At 35.2% G+C, this 13,222-nt stretch overlaps 1 protein-coding gene and 1 pseudogene across 1 annotated transcript; both read left to right on the forward strand.

Moving 5' to 3' along the window:
- LOC104244359 (uncharacterized) lies at positions 1-6,199 on the forward strand (annotated as a pseudogene).
- A 1,441-nt stretch (positions 6,200-7,640) lies between these two features.
- LOC104244354 (cysteine proteinase inhibitor 5) lies at positions 7,641-8,261 on the forward strand. The gene is made up of 2 exons (XM_070145895.1): positions 7,641-7,942; positions 8,168-8,261. The coding sequence occupies exons 1-2, from the start codon at positions 7,641-7,643 to the stop codon at positions 8,259-8,261; spliced, it is 396 nt and encodes a 131-aa protein (XP_070001996.1).
- The last annotated feature ends 4,961 nt before the right edge of the window (positions 8,262-13,222 follow it).

Below are 13,222 nucleotides of genomic sequence, written 5' to 3' on the forward strand. Positions count from 1 at the left end.
ACAGGTTTGTCGGTACAAGGATGCTCTTGCAGAGAGCTGCAAGGTGACCGTATTTTCTTGGGAAACAAGACTTTTGCTTTTACTTCTCGTATAAATAGAACTCCAATTGTAAATACTCGTCTTATATAAATACGACTCCAATTTGCCGCTCCGCCGGGATCAGCTTCGACGAAGTTGGAAGTATTTCAAGCGAATTTCTCCGCCGAACTCTTCCGTCCTCTTTCTCCGGCGAAATCCATTCATAGCTTGTAAGTTTCATGTTTGTAAGAAATTAGGCATAAAGCCCTATTTTTTCATTTATTTTTAATGCAGAATTACGAATTGTATAGTTCTATATAATTTTTACAAGTTAAATAATATGCGTTATTATTTGCATAAAAGATGCATTTGTATTTGCTTCCCTTAATAATACCTTGTGAATTTATGAGGTATAATAATCTGCTTTCGAGTAATACGCTTCTATCGGAATTTCTTTGATACTTTTTCTCTATCAATTTGACCAATTTTTGGAGCTAATGTGGATTAGATAAATTAATTTTTATAAACTGAAAATTTAGATATAAACTATACCAAAAATACTAGTATATATTGTGTTTTCTTTCATGTCAAAATGGCTAATAATGTTACCTCTCTACTGAGATTTGGACTCTGGTCCACTTCATTAGTCTCTAGCCCCAGGACATACTCTTGGGTGTGAACGATCAATCATGGATTATATCTTTTCATGGTTTAAGTTTACTTATTTCCATGCATGCTATGAGTTTCTTATGATTAAACGGAATGTATGGACATGCTTGATCCTCATAGTGATAAAGCGAGGAGATAGTTCTTAAATGACTCAAAATTATATGAAATTGATGTATTTAGTGTTAGTTTTAGATTCTACGTCCTACCAACGCAGGTACTGCATAATTTTGTCTACCAAGGCTTAGGCAGTTGAGTAGAATTCACCTAGTGTTTTTTGTCTTGGCTGAGATTTGGACCCCGATGCGTTTCATTGATCACTAGGTCACACCCTTGGGTGCAAACAATCATGACGTGTTTCCTTTCTTGGTTTTGAGTTTACTTATTTCCATGCTTGCTATTTATTTATGATTAAATGGAATGGATGGACATGCTTGACCCTCATAGTGATAAAACATGGAGATAGTTCTTAAATGAATCCTAGTTATATTTGATTGATGTATTTAGTGCTAGTTTTAGTTTCTATTTCGGTTTCGATCTAGTTCTTTTCAATGCTAGTGGTAAAACTGTGATACGAATAGCATTTACTAATAAAGTGATCTCTTATATGCAGTGAATACTTGTTGTTTGCTCATAATGACCAAAAAGAGAGAAATAGAAGATTGTATTGTGGATAAAGAGGTAGGGGGAAAGAGGCTAAAGATTGTGCAGCAGCCTTCTGATCAAGATCATTGCAGAGACGTCAGCCAAGGAAAGAAAAATCTTATAAGTGAAGTAAGAAGGGACTGCCCTTTTCTTTATACAATTAATAGACAGGTAATTTCAATGCTAATCACTGTTTAATTCTGCTTGGCTAGCTAGTCAAAATTGAAATTTTGCTCCTTAAAATCTATAGATAATGCTAGTAAAAGAAGAATCACTAGTTAGTGATATTTCGATATGTCCTGTATGTTGTTAGCCTGTCTACATAGGCGTGTGAATCATACCTTGAGAGCTAAACTTTGGTTTGTGGTTGTACATTCTATCTGTCGACAAGGTTGGTTAAGATGCTTTCATAAAAAAGCTGGTTTTTTTCCTGTTAGGAGTGAATATCTTGTTATTCTTCCACTTTATTTCCTTTAGCTTTCAAGTGTACTTTTTTTTTTCTCTTGACAAGTAAACAAGGATCTTTTGTTTTTTGAGAAGAAAGATTTTTTGGGCTACTCGGGTTCCTTTTTACAAGTATTGTCTGTTATGGAATGAGCTCTTATTATGACCCAGTTTCCTTTTTTTTTTTTTTTGTGTGTGTGTGTGGGGGGGGGGGGGGTGAGGGTTGAAGTTGGTTATCCAGTGGTCACTAGATCACTGATAATTCTGTAAATTTGGGTTGAGCTATTGACATGGTGACCTATATTTCTTATTTGTTCCTTTCTGTTTCATTTATCATTGCAGGTTTTAGATTTTAACTTTGAGAAATTATGCTCAGTCACTGGCAGAAAGTTTAATGTCTATGCATGTTTAATTTGTGGAAAGTACTACCAAGGAAGGGGTCATGAATCCCATGCATATACACACAGTCGCGAAGCAGGGCACCACGTATATATCAACGTGCAGACAGAGAAAGTTTATTGCCTTCCTGATGGATATGAAGTAAAAGACCCATCGCTTGATGACATTTGCCTTCTTCTGAATCCAAGGTTTGATAGTACTACACTACTACTACTTGAAATGCCGTCATTGCTTCTTCCCCCCACCCCTTTCCAGTACTATCAACTCCATTCTCATTTTTTTTAAGTTTCTAGGAAGTTGATCATGTATTCTGAAAATGTGTCTTTTGTCACTTTCTTACAAATAATCCCAATGATTCTCTTAGATCCCACAATCAGTATTCCGAGTACTTCTACATTAAATACTACAATTCGGTGAAAATTGACTGCAGAGGCATGCAAGTCATGTTCATACTGACGCATCACTCTATGCCATTGGATGTATGTTGGTGCAAGAAGGGCCTCTTGATCACTCCATCTACTTTTAAAGTATACGACTTTCTGCTTGGGAATTATACAACCACTCAACCTTCTTTATCATGATTCGACCCATACCTCATACCCAAGATCGAGCACCAGGGCCTTACCCAAGTCTAGTTTCGAATCTTGTCTCGGCATCAATCCTTGAAAGCCTTCAAGCTCAATCCCAAGTTTTCTCGAAGCTTCTTATTCATATCTCACATCAAAAGGTGCTATTCGATAATGTCTGTCTAGCAGACTCCCTGCTAACAGCCCTAGCTTCTAGAGTTCGTTGCTTTTCCCCGGCCATAGAAGGGCTTATACTGCTCGCCATTGTTTGATATGTTCATTAAACCAATACAAACTAAAACTACACCAAAGTCGAAGGGCCAATATAGAAGCTAGAACGGGATACTTAGCTGAAAGGGTAACAAGGCCGAGCGCCGCCGACTGTTGAATCTCTTTTTGCCTTGGTGTGGGAGACAACAGAAGGGCAGCTTCGCAAATAGCACCATCCTTGCCTGGTTGATTCATGCCAATATCAATTAACTGTGGTTTTCTTTTTCTCGCGACAAGTATTATCAGCTGACCATATTTGCTTGATATTATTTCGTAGATTTACGCTGGAGCAAGTTGAACAGCTTGACAAAAAAAGGCAATGGTCTAGGGCACTTGATGGGTCTAATTATCTTCCAGGAACGGTTTTCAACTTGTCTATTCTCTTATCTTTATTGTTTTTCTCATGCTTGATGTGTATTTATTATTTCATAAATTGTCTATTTAAGCTGTGATTTTTATCTTTTGGACTGGTTATTTTAGGTTGGGCTTAACATCGGGATAAGACTGATTTTATTAATGTGACAATTCAGTCTTTGATGAGAGTAACTCCTCTTAGAAACTTCTTTTTAATCCCTGAAAAACTATCAGCACTGCAAATCTCCCCTGGTTCATCAATTTGGAGAGCTCACTCAAAAGATTTGGCATGCAGGAAATTTCAAGAGACAGGTTCTATCCCTGCATTATCACTTATAAATTTCATCTTCTTTTTCATGGATTCATCGCCTAACGACTCTGTATCTGTAGGTGAGCCCACGTGAATTCTTGCAGGCTGTTATGGATTCAAGTGAAAAACGTTTTCGTGTAGATGTGCAGTCTGATCCTCCGGAGTTTATGTTATGGCTTCTTAAAACCTTGTGTGCTGATCTTAGAGGTTCAAAAAAAGGGAACAACATAATACACCAGTGCTTTCAGGTTTTCTTCTTTCTTCTTTAGGCAGTTCCAAATGCTGTTTTCTATTTTATTTTGAGGTTGAAGATTTCCCTTTTTTCCACTAGGGTGAATTGGAGGTTGTGAGAGAAATGCACAATAGGCCTATTGCTGAGAGGAGAGAGTGGTGGGAATTCACAGATTAATGGTAATGGGGAAGATGGTGGGAGTGAAGCAGGCAATTTTGTTTCAGAGACCAGCAGAGTGCCTTTCCTAATGCTTGAGCTTGATTTGCCGCCACCTCCTCTTTTTAAGGATTTTATGGAGAAAAACATTATCCCTCAGGTTAGTGTGTCCATATTGGTGAACTTCTATGGCTATTTTCATAAGCCCTTTGCCTCGGGGGTCATGTATCATTTTTTGGAAATCCAACTATTCAACAAAATTCTTTTCTTCTCCTCCTGTGCCCATTCACTTTGACGTAGGCATGTTTATGTATGACTTATTTTAGGGTGCTTTTTTGATGATCTTGAAAAAGTTCATGCATTCACTTCTCAACAGACAATAGGTTTTGTGTACTGATTTGTTGATATTGCAAATTTTCTAGGTCCCGCTGTTCAACATACTGAAGAAGATAGATGGTGAGACTGTGACTGAAGTTGTGCACCCTCGTATAGCTAGGATGAGATTTCGCATAAAAAAGCTTCCACGATATCTAATTTTTCATATGCGCCGGTTTACCAAGAACAACTTCTTTTTGGAGAAGAACCCCATCCTTGGTAAGTGCTTGCTGATGTTATCTTAGACTTGGATCTTTTTACTAAGGAAATCGTATGTTGAATTCATTTTGTATACTCATCCTGTTAGTTGATGATTATGGGTCTGTAGTTGGATGAATGTGCACTTAACAAGAAACCCCGTTGAATTGTTTGAAGAAAGAACATTAAGGTGCCCCTAGCCAACACTAGAGGTTGAGAGTGGTAGTAAAACGAAAATACACAGATCTGCTTATACTGAAAAAAAGGCCTGAATGAAGAGAAGGAACATCCATTTGAGTGTTCATTCATATAGTTTCTATAGGCAAATCTGAGATTTGTTCAAGTTTCAACCAGTTATGTGCATATTGTCCAGACAGTAACTCGAGCTTTTCTCTATAATCCTTCGAGTTTTTCTTCTAAAAACCTTCCTTTTTACAGTTCATTTTGATTGCCAAATAAACGGATGGTGCTATGATTAGATTCTGATGTGGACCTATTGTATGTCAGCAAGTTCTTCTCATTTTCATTATTCTTTTCTTTTGTATATTATGTTTTTGGGTTTGGGGGGGTGGGGTGAGGGGGGGTGAGGGTGTTTGAAGGGCTTTGTTTCGATTCACTTCTCCTAGTACCTCTGGCATGAAGCTAATTACCTTGTGCTTATAAAATGCAATAAGCACTCTCCAAACAACCCTGACACTTCCATGCCCCGCCTCGCTGCAAGAAAAGAGAGTGTAAATCGCGAAAGAGTTCTCGAACTTGAATATCCATATTCTGGACTAGACGCACAATATTACCTATGCATGTTGTTTCTCTTTTTTTTTTTATCATTTGCCTTGCTAAGTTTTATATTTTATGCAGCTAACTTCCCTGTGAAGAATTTAGAGCTGAAGGATTATATTCCGCTCCCTGCACCCAGGCAGAATAGAAAACTGCGCTCAAAGTATGATCTGATTGCCAATATCATTCATGATGGCAAGCCAGAAGAAGGATCATACAGAGTATTTGTGCTGAAGAACTTTGGTAATTATTGCCCTCCTAGCATGATAATGTTAATTTGCTTGCCAAAAAGAATTTTAATAACCCAATTTGTATACTCCACGCAGGTATGAAATGCAGGACTTACACGTTTCAGAAACTCTGCCTCAGATGGTTGCATTATCTGAGGCTTATATGCAGATCTATGATCGACAACAGTGATGGAAATTGACCCAGCATTGTCACCAAAGTTCTCTTCTTTGAGAATTATAGTTTTAGTATTCGAGTATAGATGAAGAAGACAGTCATACGCAATTTTTTTGAAGGAAAACTAGAGGTGCCGCGAATTATACAAAGTTTTCAGTATTTGACTATTGATGAAGAATACATTCATACAATTATATTTTTTTTCTTATTTTACTTATATGCATAATTGCATATAATATCAGCAGGGGTCAGTAACTCGCAAATTTGGTTGAATCCAAACTGGGTTTGCTGGCTTTGAAGCCTTACACCAGGACTAACTGGCGAATTTGTAATTCCCTATTTAGGCTTTTGGATCCTCACCTTTCTGAATCTACACTCGACCCATCCTGTTTGTGTTGTTCTAACAACCTGCGGGGAGTACTTCAGTATACTACAACTTTTGGTATTCCATGATTCGCGTACAAATAATGAGTAGGCAATTTGATCCTTTATATTTTTATTATTTTTAGCAAAATTATAGATTTTTATAATCAGTAGGTAATTTTTCTATGATTCACCTACGATAGTTCGATTGCGTGTAAAGAATAAGATGTGTTAGAAAAAATTATGACATATAAAGGGGGCAAAGTATAGGTGTCAAACGGGCCGGGCTGACCCGGTCTCGGGCCGGCCTGGTACTTAGGGGGGCGGGTGGGCTGGGTTACTGGGGTTAGGGGGTTGGTCTGTTCACATTAATTTATCCGGACCGGTCAAATCCGGTCAACCAAAATCCCTGTAGAAGCGGTTAACCGACCCTGCCCGGACCGGTTTAAAGGCTAGATTTCAATTATTTTTTTATTTTTTTTAATGTTTTATAGTCTAAAGCAATGCAAAATCTTTGAATTTACTCTTTTTTTTGTTAATTTACTTGTTGTTAAATGTAAACCTTTCAATTTGTAAGTTTGAATTTTGAAATAAATGTAGCACTTGCAATTTATAAATGCAATTTTTTTTGTATTCCTTATATTTTTATTTTATATTAATATAAATTACAATAGTTATACAAAATACAAAAAAAAAACACTAACCCGGCCCGGTCCGACCCCTTGTATCCGTAATCCTTACGGTTTATTTTTTACCCGGATGAATCCGAACCCGTTAAGCCCTGTAACCCTTAACCCGTAACCGGCCTAGTTCCAATCCCGTACAGTTTAAAATTTTCCCTACCCAACCCGGCCCGACCATCCGTTAGACACCCTTAGGGCAAAGTATGTAATACGTGGTAAACAAACGACTACACCCATGAACATGAACATGGACGTGACCATAACATGCACACACGTGCCGTTGACTATTCAAACTTTTTAGAAACTTAATTGACAAATGCGAGGAGAACCGGTAAAGTTGTTATAACGTGATCAGAATATTTTTGGTGTAACTGATAAAGTTGTTGTAATGTGATCAGGATATCACAGGTTTGAGTTGTAAAAGCAATCTCTGCATTTTGGTTGCAATTCTTGTGATTCGATCCTTTTTCGGATCCCACACATAGCGAAAGCTTAGTGTTTCCAGACCTCACACATATCAGGAGTTTAATATTTCCAAATTTTGTGCATAGCAGGAGCTTAGTGTTCTCCGATCCCGCGCATAACGAAATTTTAGTGCAGTGGGCTGCCTTTTAATTGACGGGCAAATGCAGGAAGCAAGTCACGTGACCACTGTCCATTCTCCGCGTGCCGAGATCTCAATAATTACTCCAACCACACCACCACTAATATTCATAACTACACACACCTACATTTTCCCTGCATTAAATTCTCAAACTCCCTCACAAACACACACAAAAATGGCCCTCAAATTCAACTGTATCCTCGCCGTGACACTCTTAGCCGTGGTGGTCGCCTCCCTCTTCTTCCACGCCTCCGCCGCACTGGGTGGCGGTGGTTTACCAGGTGGTTGGAGCCCTATATCTGACACAAAGGACCCTCAAGTGGTCGAGATCGGTAAATTTGCAGTGAATGAGTACAACAAACAGGCTAAAACTAATTTGGTTTTTAAACGAGTGAAGAAGGGAGCAACCCAAGTCGTCGCCGGCACCAATTATCGGCTAGTCATCTCCGCCAACGACGGTGGTCGTAGCAACAATAGGTACTTGGCTGTTGTATGGGAAAAGCCATGGGAAAATTTTAGGAACCTCACTTCTTTCAAAAAATTATAAGCTTTATTAAAAACCGTGCGCCAGCTGTAGTCCTCGAAATATTATTTGTGTATTTGCGTTTTTATTATCGTTGATTAGTGGTTCTCTTTCTTGTCTTTTGTATACAGTGTAATTTAGTTAATTGTACCGTTCTGTTTACCGTTGTCTTCATAAAGATATAAATGCTGGCTGGTTTTAATTCTTGGCTTTTTGCTTGGTGTCTCTTCATGTTTTAGCCGTGAAATCAGTACAGATGCTTATCCTAGGTAGACTGTCTATATTAAATATATATCAAGATATGTCTATATTACATATATCAGAATGAGGTCCTTTTTCGGACCGACGGACCTGCGTACGGAGCTGCCTTTTACCCTGGATGATGACATAATAATGGCACAATGTTTTCTTTTTGAGATTAAATTGTGCTATTACACACCCAATTGGATATATTTGACATTTATTTTGTACACACAATGGAAAAATTAAAACAGTTTGAATCCCACAGTTGTCTTGTGATCACTGTTGGATAAATAAAGAAGGTTCAATTGAGCCAAGAATAATCACAAAAATACTCGATCGATTAATTAAAATATAATACTGGATTAACTGTTAGTATTGTTGAGGGAAAAAATAATCAAGAACAATCATATATAGTCTGGAAAAAAGAAGGATGATAAATTTTAGAGGTTCAAAATTTTCCTATCTTGAATGAAACTTATTCGAGACATTAAGTAGGCGTTTGGACATAAAAATTGTAAAATTCGAAAAAAATGGTGAAATTGTTTTTCCAGTGAAAATGGTATTTGAAATTTAGAGTTGTGTTTTGACATAAATTTCAGTTTGGGTTGTTTTTGAAGTTTTGTGAGTGATTTGAGTGAAAATTTTGAAAAAACAACTTTTTGCAGTTTTTCAAAATTTTGAAAATTTTCAAAATGTATCTTGAAGTGAAAATTGAAAATTTTATAAAACTGATTTTGTGTCCAAACGGTCACTTAAGTACTCCTACTTATCTTTCGTGTCAAGATGACTAAATACATTTTGTCCTTTTGGTTTCATAACAAGAAACTCGTGACAGATTCATTATTCAAAAAAGTTATGTTAATTTGTCTTGATTGCTAGTTTCTTTAATACTCACAAGAAAGACATAATGTGTATGTGTGTGGGGTAGTTAAATTATTAATTATTATAGGACTAGTGTAAAGATCCCATTATTATATGACATGTTTGAACAATTTATACTTTGTACATTGGCATAGGCTAGCTGCTTTAAATTCATTAAATGGAGGAAGTAAGCGTTTTTATTTTAATTAGTACTTTTTCGGGTCCACTTTTAAGTGATTTTTGACTTTTTCACACATATTAAAAAATTCACCTCTTAATATTAATTAATAATGAAATTGATCAAATTAACTTTAATTTATTTATTGAAAATATAACAAATTACTTGTAGGCTCTTCATTCCAAGGACAACTTTAAAAAGAAGAAATTAATTCCTCTTTAATATGTGAAAAAATAAAATATTGTGAACCATAAAAAAAGATCAAGAAATCACTTAAATAGACCGGAGGGAATAATAACTACGACGACTTGGCACTTATCTGCAGCAAATGATTGTATGTTCATATATTCATTTTATCCTAATATTAATTTCTCTTTTCCGTCATCGCACTCCCTATAATTATGGATCTATTGCTAGTTTAGACAATACAACAAAATAAATGTATGTCTTTTTAAGCGCAAAGTCAGCTTGGTAGGAAAAGGACATATCGTTGCTTCACGTGAAGAAGTGTCCATATATGCTGAGAAGTTTTATTTTGTGTTTGATACAATTGACATTGATCGTATGAGACTCTTTTTTGTCTCACAAATTTGTGGACCCCAATATTACACTTTTGAATCCACGAAAATTTGGGTCCACAAAACTGTGAGACAAAAAAGTTACCTCATACAACTAGTGTCAATTGTATGAGACACAAAATAAAATTTTCCATATATGCTCATAGAGCTGTCAATATGGCGGTCGAGTTAGCTCGTTATTTTGACGGACCTTAGAATGGTCAGCCCACCCCTGCTCTATATGGATCGTGGGTCCCATAAGCTGACCCATCATTTTTAAAAGAGACTTTTTCCTTCCTATACCATATATGAAACCTTATAACAAAAAATGTGCATAGTTTCATATTTACCCGCCATGTTCATAGTTATTCTACAAAATATATACCATTCATTAAATACCAATTATTAGGAGCTGATTCCTTCCTAATTAGGCGCGCTACAAATCTAGAACTAAATATTCTTTCAGATATTCCTATTTAGGCGCGCTACAATTATGGAAGTAAATATTCTTCCATATATTTTCCACCATTGACAGCCATTAAAAAGTTTGAAAGCTTTGAATTTAAATTTGGGTTTTCAAAAATCATTATTTGTTTGGATTGGGTGTTGTTGAAAATAATCGGGAATATGGTTTGGAGTTTATATCTCAATTTTGAGGGGTTTTGGTGAATATTAGACTTGGTTTTGACTGAATTTCAGATTGAAACTCGAAGAAGTAGAAGAAGAAGACATATTGCAGAAATTATAGATAAATTGTAGATTATTTATATTCTGATTGTAGGTGCTTTTATTTTCTGTTTTCACAAATAAAAAAACGGCTAAAACTTCTACAAATCTTCTGAAAAAATGCAATTATGTCAAAAATCACAATTATGCTACAATTGAATGGGAATTGGGAGATAAAAATTCAATGTACCCAGTTTGTAGATATTTTGTAGATAAATTGTAGATTATTTGTATTCTAATTGTAGATGCTTTGTTTTCTATTTTCACAAATCAAAAAAGACTAAAACTTCTACAAATCTTCTGCAAAAACGCAATTATGTCGAAAATCCCAATTAAACTACAATCGAATGAGAATTGGGATATTAAAATTCAATATGCCCAGTTTGTAGATATTTTGTAGATGAATTGTAGATTATTTGTATTCTGATTGTAGATGCTTTGTTTTCTGTTTTCGCAAATAAAAAACGACTAAAACTACTACAAATCTTCTGCAAAAAATAATCTACAATTTTTCTACAATTTTTGCAATATGTCTTCTTCTTCTTCTTCTTCTTCTTCTTCTTCTTCTTCTTCTTCTTCTTCTTCGAGTTTCAATCTGAAATTCAGCCAAAACCAAGTCTAAATCTTCACCAAAACCCCTCAAAATTGAGATATAAACTCCAAAACATATTCCCAATTATTTACAACAACACCCAATCAAAACAAATAATAATTTTTGAAAACCCAAACTTGAATTCTTTTGTATTCGGATCTCTTATCTCCGCAGCATATCTACCCCATGGCCTTCTCCGTACGCCTAAGTATCTGCATTTGTTCTGCTGTTCCTGTGCATTTTGAGTACTACTTATATTGCTGCCATTCTTTCTTGGTTTTGTGCTCTTGTTATTTGAAGAAGTGGATGATTTGATGATATTCATATTCAAATTCATTAACGTGGGGGTTGGGAGAGAGAAACGTGGGGGGTGGGGATTTGGAGGAATATACGGTATCGTTAATTAAGGAGTGATAACGGTACATTAATTGTACAGTTAAAATACATTATGGTATAGAATTGATAATTAGGTATACTAAATGTAATTAAATCAAACCTTAAACATTGAGCGTAATATAATTTCCTATATGGAATAGGAATGTAAAAATTCCTTTTTAAAATATAATTTTATGCTTTTTCTTTAAGTTCTGACCTAAAAAAAGACAATTATTTAAAAGTAAAAAAGTATCTTATTGGAAACATTTTGCAAAACTTAATAACTTTTTATACTGTTCAAATATATTACAATAAACACTAAAAAAGTAAAAGACAAGACTATATTTCATTTACTAAAAGTCAAAACCCAAAACAAATTACTCAAGAGAACGTCCATTACATTTATGGGATATCCAACACATCATCTTCATCAAATACATTTGAATCCGCTTGTGATAAGGTTGTCTTTACATTTTCACTTTCATCTACATCTAGAATTCATATGCCATATTAATTAGTTAAATATTAAGAATAATTAAATTTTAAAAATTAATACTAATATTTAAATTCACATAAAAAAATTACCGGTTTGAGTTTGGGAAAAGCCATGCAGCCAATTTCGAGTAGTAACAAGTATTTGGACATTTTCATGATGGATACAACTTCTGTACTTTGTAAGAACACACCATCAATGCTAAATGTTGATTTCGATGTTGTAGGGGTAATATGACTACTAAGTTCATTACGCGCCATCACTGAAAGATCGGGATATTTTCTAGAATAGTCCTTTCAATACGTGACAACATCCTTCTCTTGAAACTTCTCAAGATCGAGCTTTGGTTCCTATAAGTAAAGATCAAATTATGACTTTCCATCGCTAGAGGCAGTATACTTTTATATTTTAAATAAATATTTTTATTAGGCTCATGGGCCGGTCCAGCCCAGCCTCACGGGGTCACAAGCTTACTTGGGTCGAGCTTAAAAGTTTTGTTTTAAAATGAGTTACAAAAATTCTAGCCCAATCTTGCTAAATTACGGGCTGGACTAGGCTGGCCTAAAGAGCCAAGCCCATATTGACGGCTCTATATACTCATAGGATTTCATATTAAAAATGTTGAGTTTGATTGCAACATGTATATAAGGCTTATATTAAAAATATTGAGACTCTTGACGCCAATAAGGTTTTTATTTAAGAGAGAAAAGAAGACTATGATTTCGCTATATGAATATTAAGTAATAATAGCATGACACCTCGAATTCAGTATGAGAATTTTTTGTATGTTTTTTTCTCTCAATTTGACATAAGGGGTATTTTCGATTTTCTCTTATCAATTAGGAATTCTGTTTAGCATCACAAACTTTCTTGCATTCCCATTGATTAGATTAACTTTTCATGTCGAATGTCTGACCTAACAATTAAGGAAATATTGAGATTTTTCTAAGAAAAATAATTGAGATATATTTGAAGTTCATTTATTTTTAATTGAGAAAAATGTCCTGACCTATCAACTTTTGAAGTTCATTTATTCTCAATTAATCGAAAAAGAAGGTCTTAGTTTGAACTCTGAAAATAAAAAAAATGATCGAAAATAATTTACTCCTCCCAATAAATTTATTCGGCGCGAACATAAATTAATTAAATTGATGCACTTCGAATGCCGAATGATTAAATCAAAAAAGAAAAAAGATAAACTAATGTATT

This window comes from Nicotiana sylvestris, chromosome 5 (assembly GCF_000393655.2).
Source record: "Nicotiana sylvestris chromosome 5, ASM39365v2, whole genome shotgun sequence".
In the NCBI taxonomy this organism is placed as follows: Eukaryota; Viridiplantae; Streptophyta; class Magnoliopsida; order Solanales; family Solanaceae; genus Nicotiana; species Nicotiana sylvestris.

Coding starts and splice junctions, on each gene's coding strand:
- LOC104244354 (XM_070145895.1), top strand. CDS start 7,641: ATGGCCCTCAAATTCAACTGTATCCTCGCCGTGACACTCTTAGCCGTG. Junction 7,943..8,167: donor GGTGGTCGTAGCAACAATAG/GTACTTGGCTGT, acceptor GTCTTCATAAAG/ATATAAATGCTGGCTGGTTT.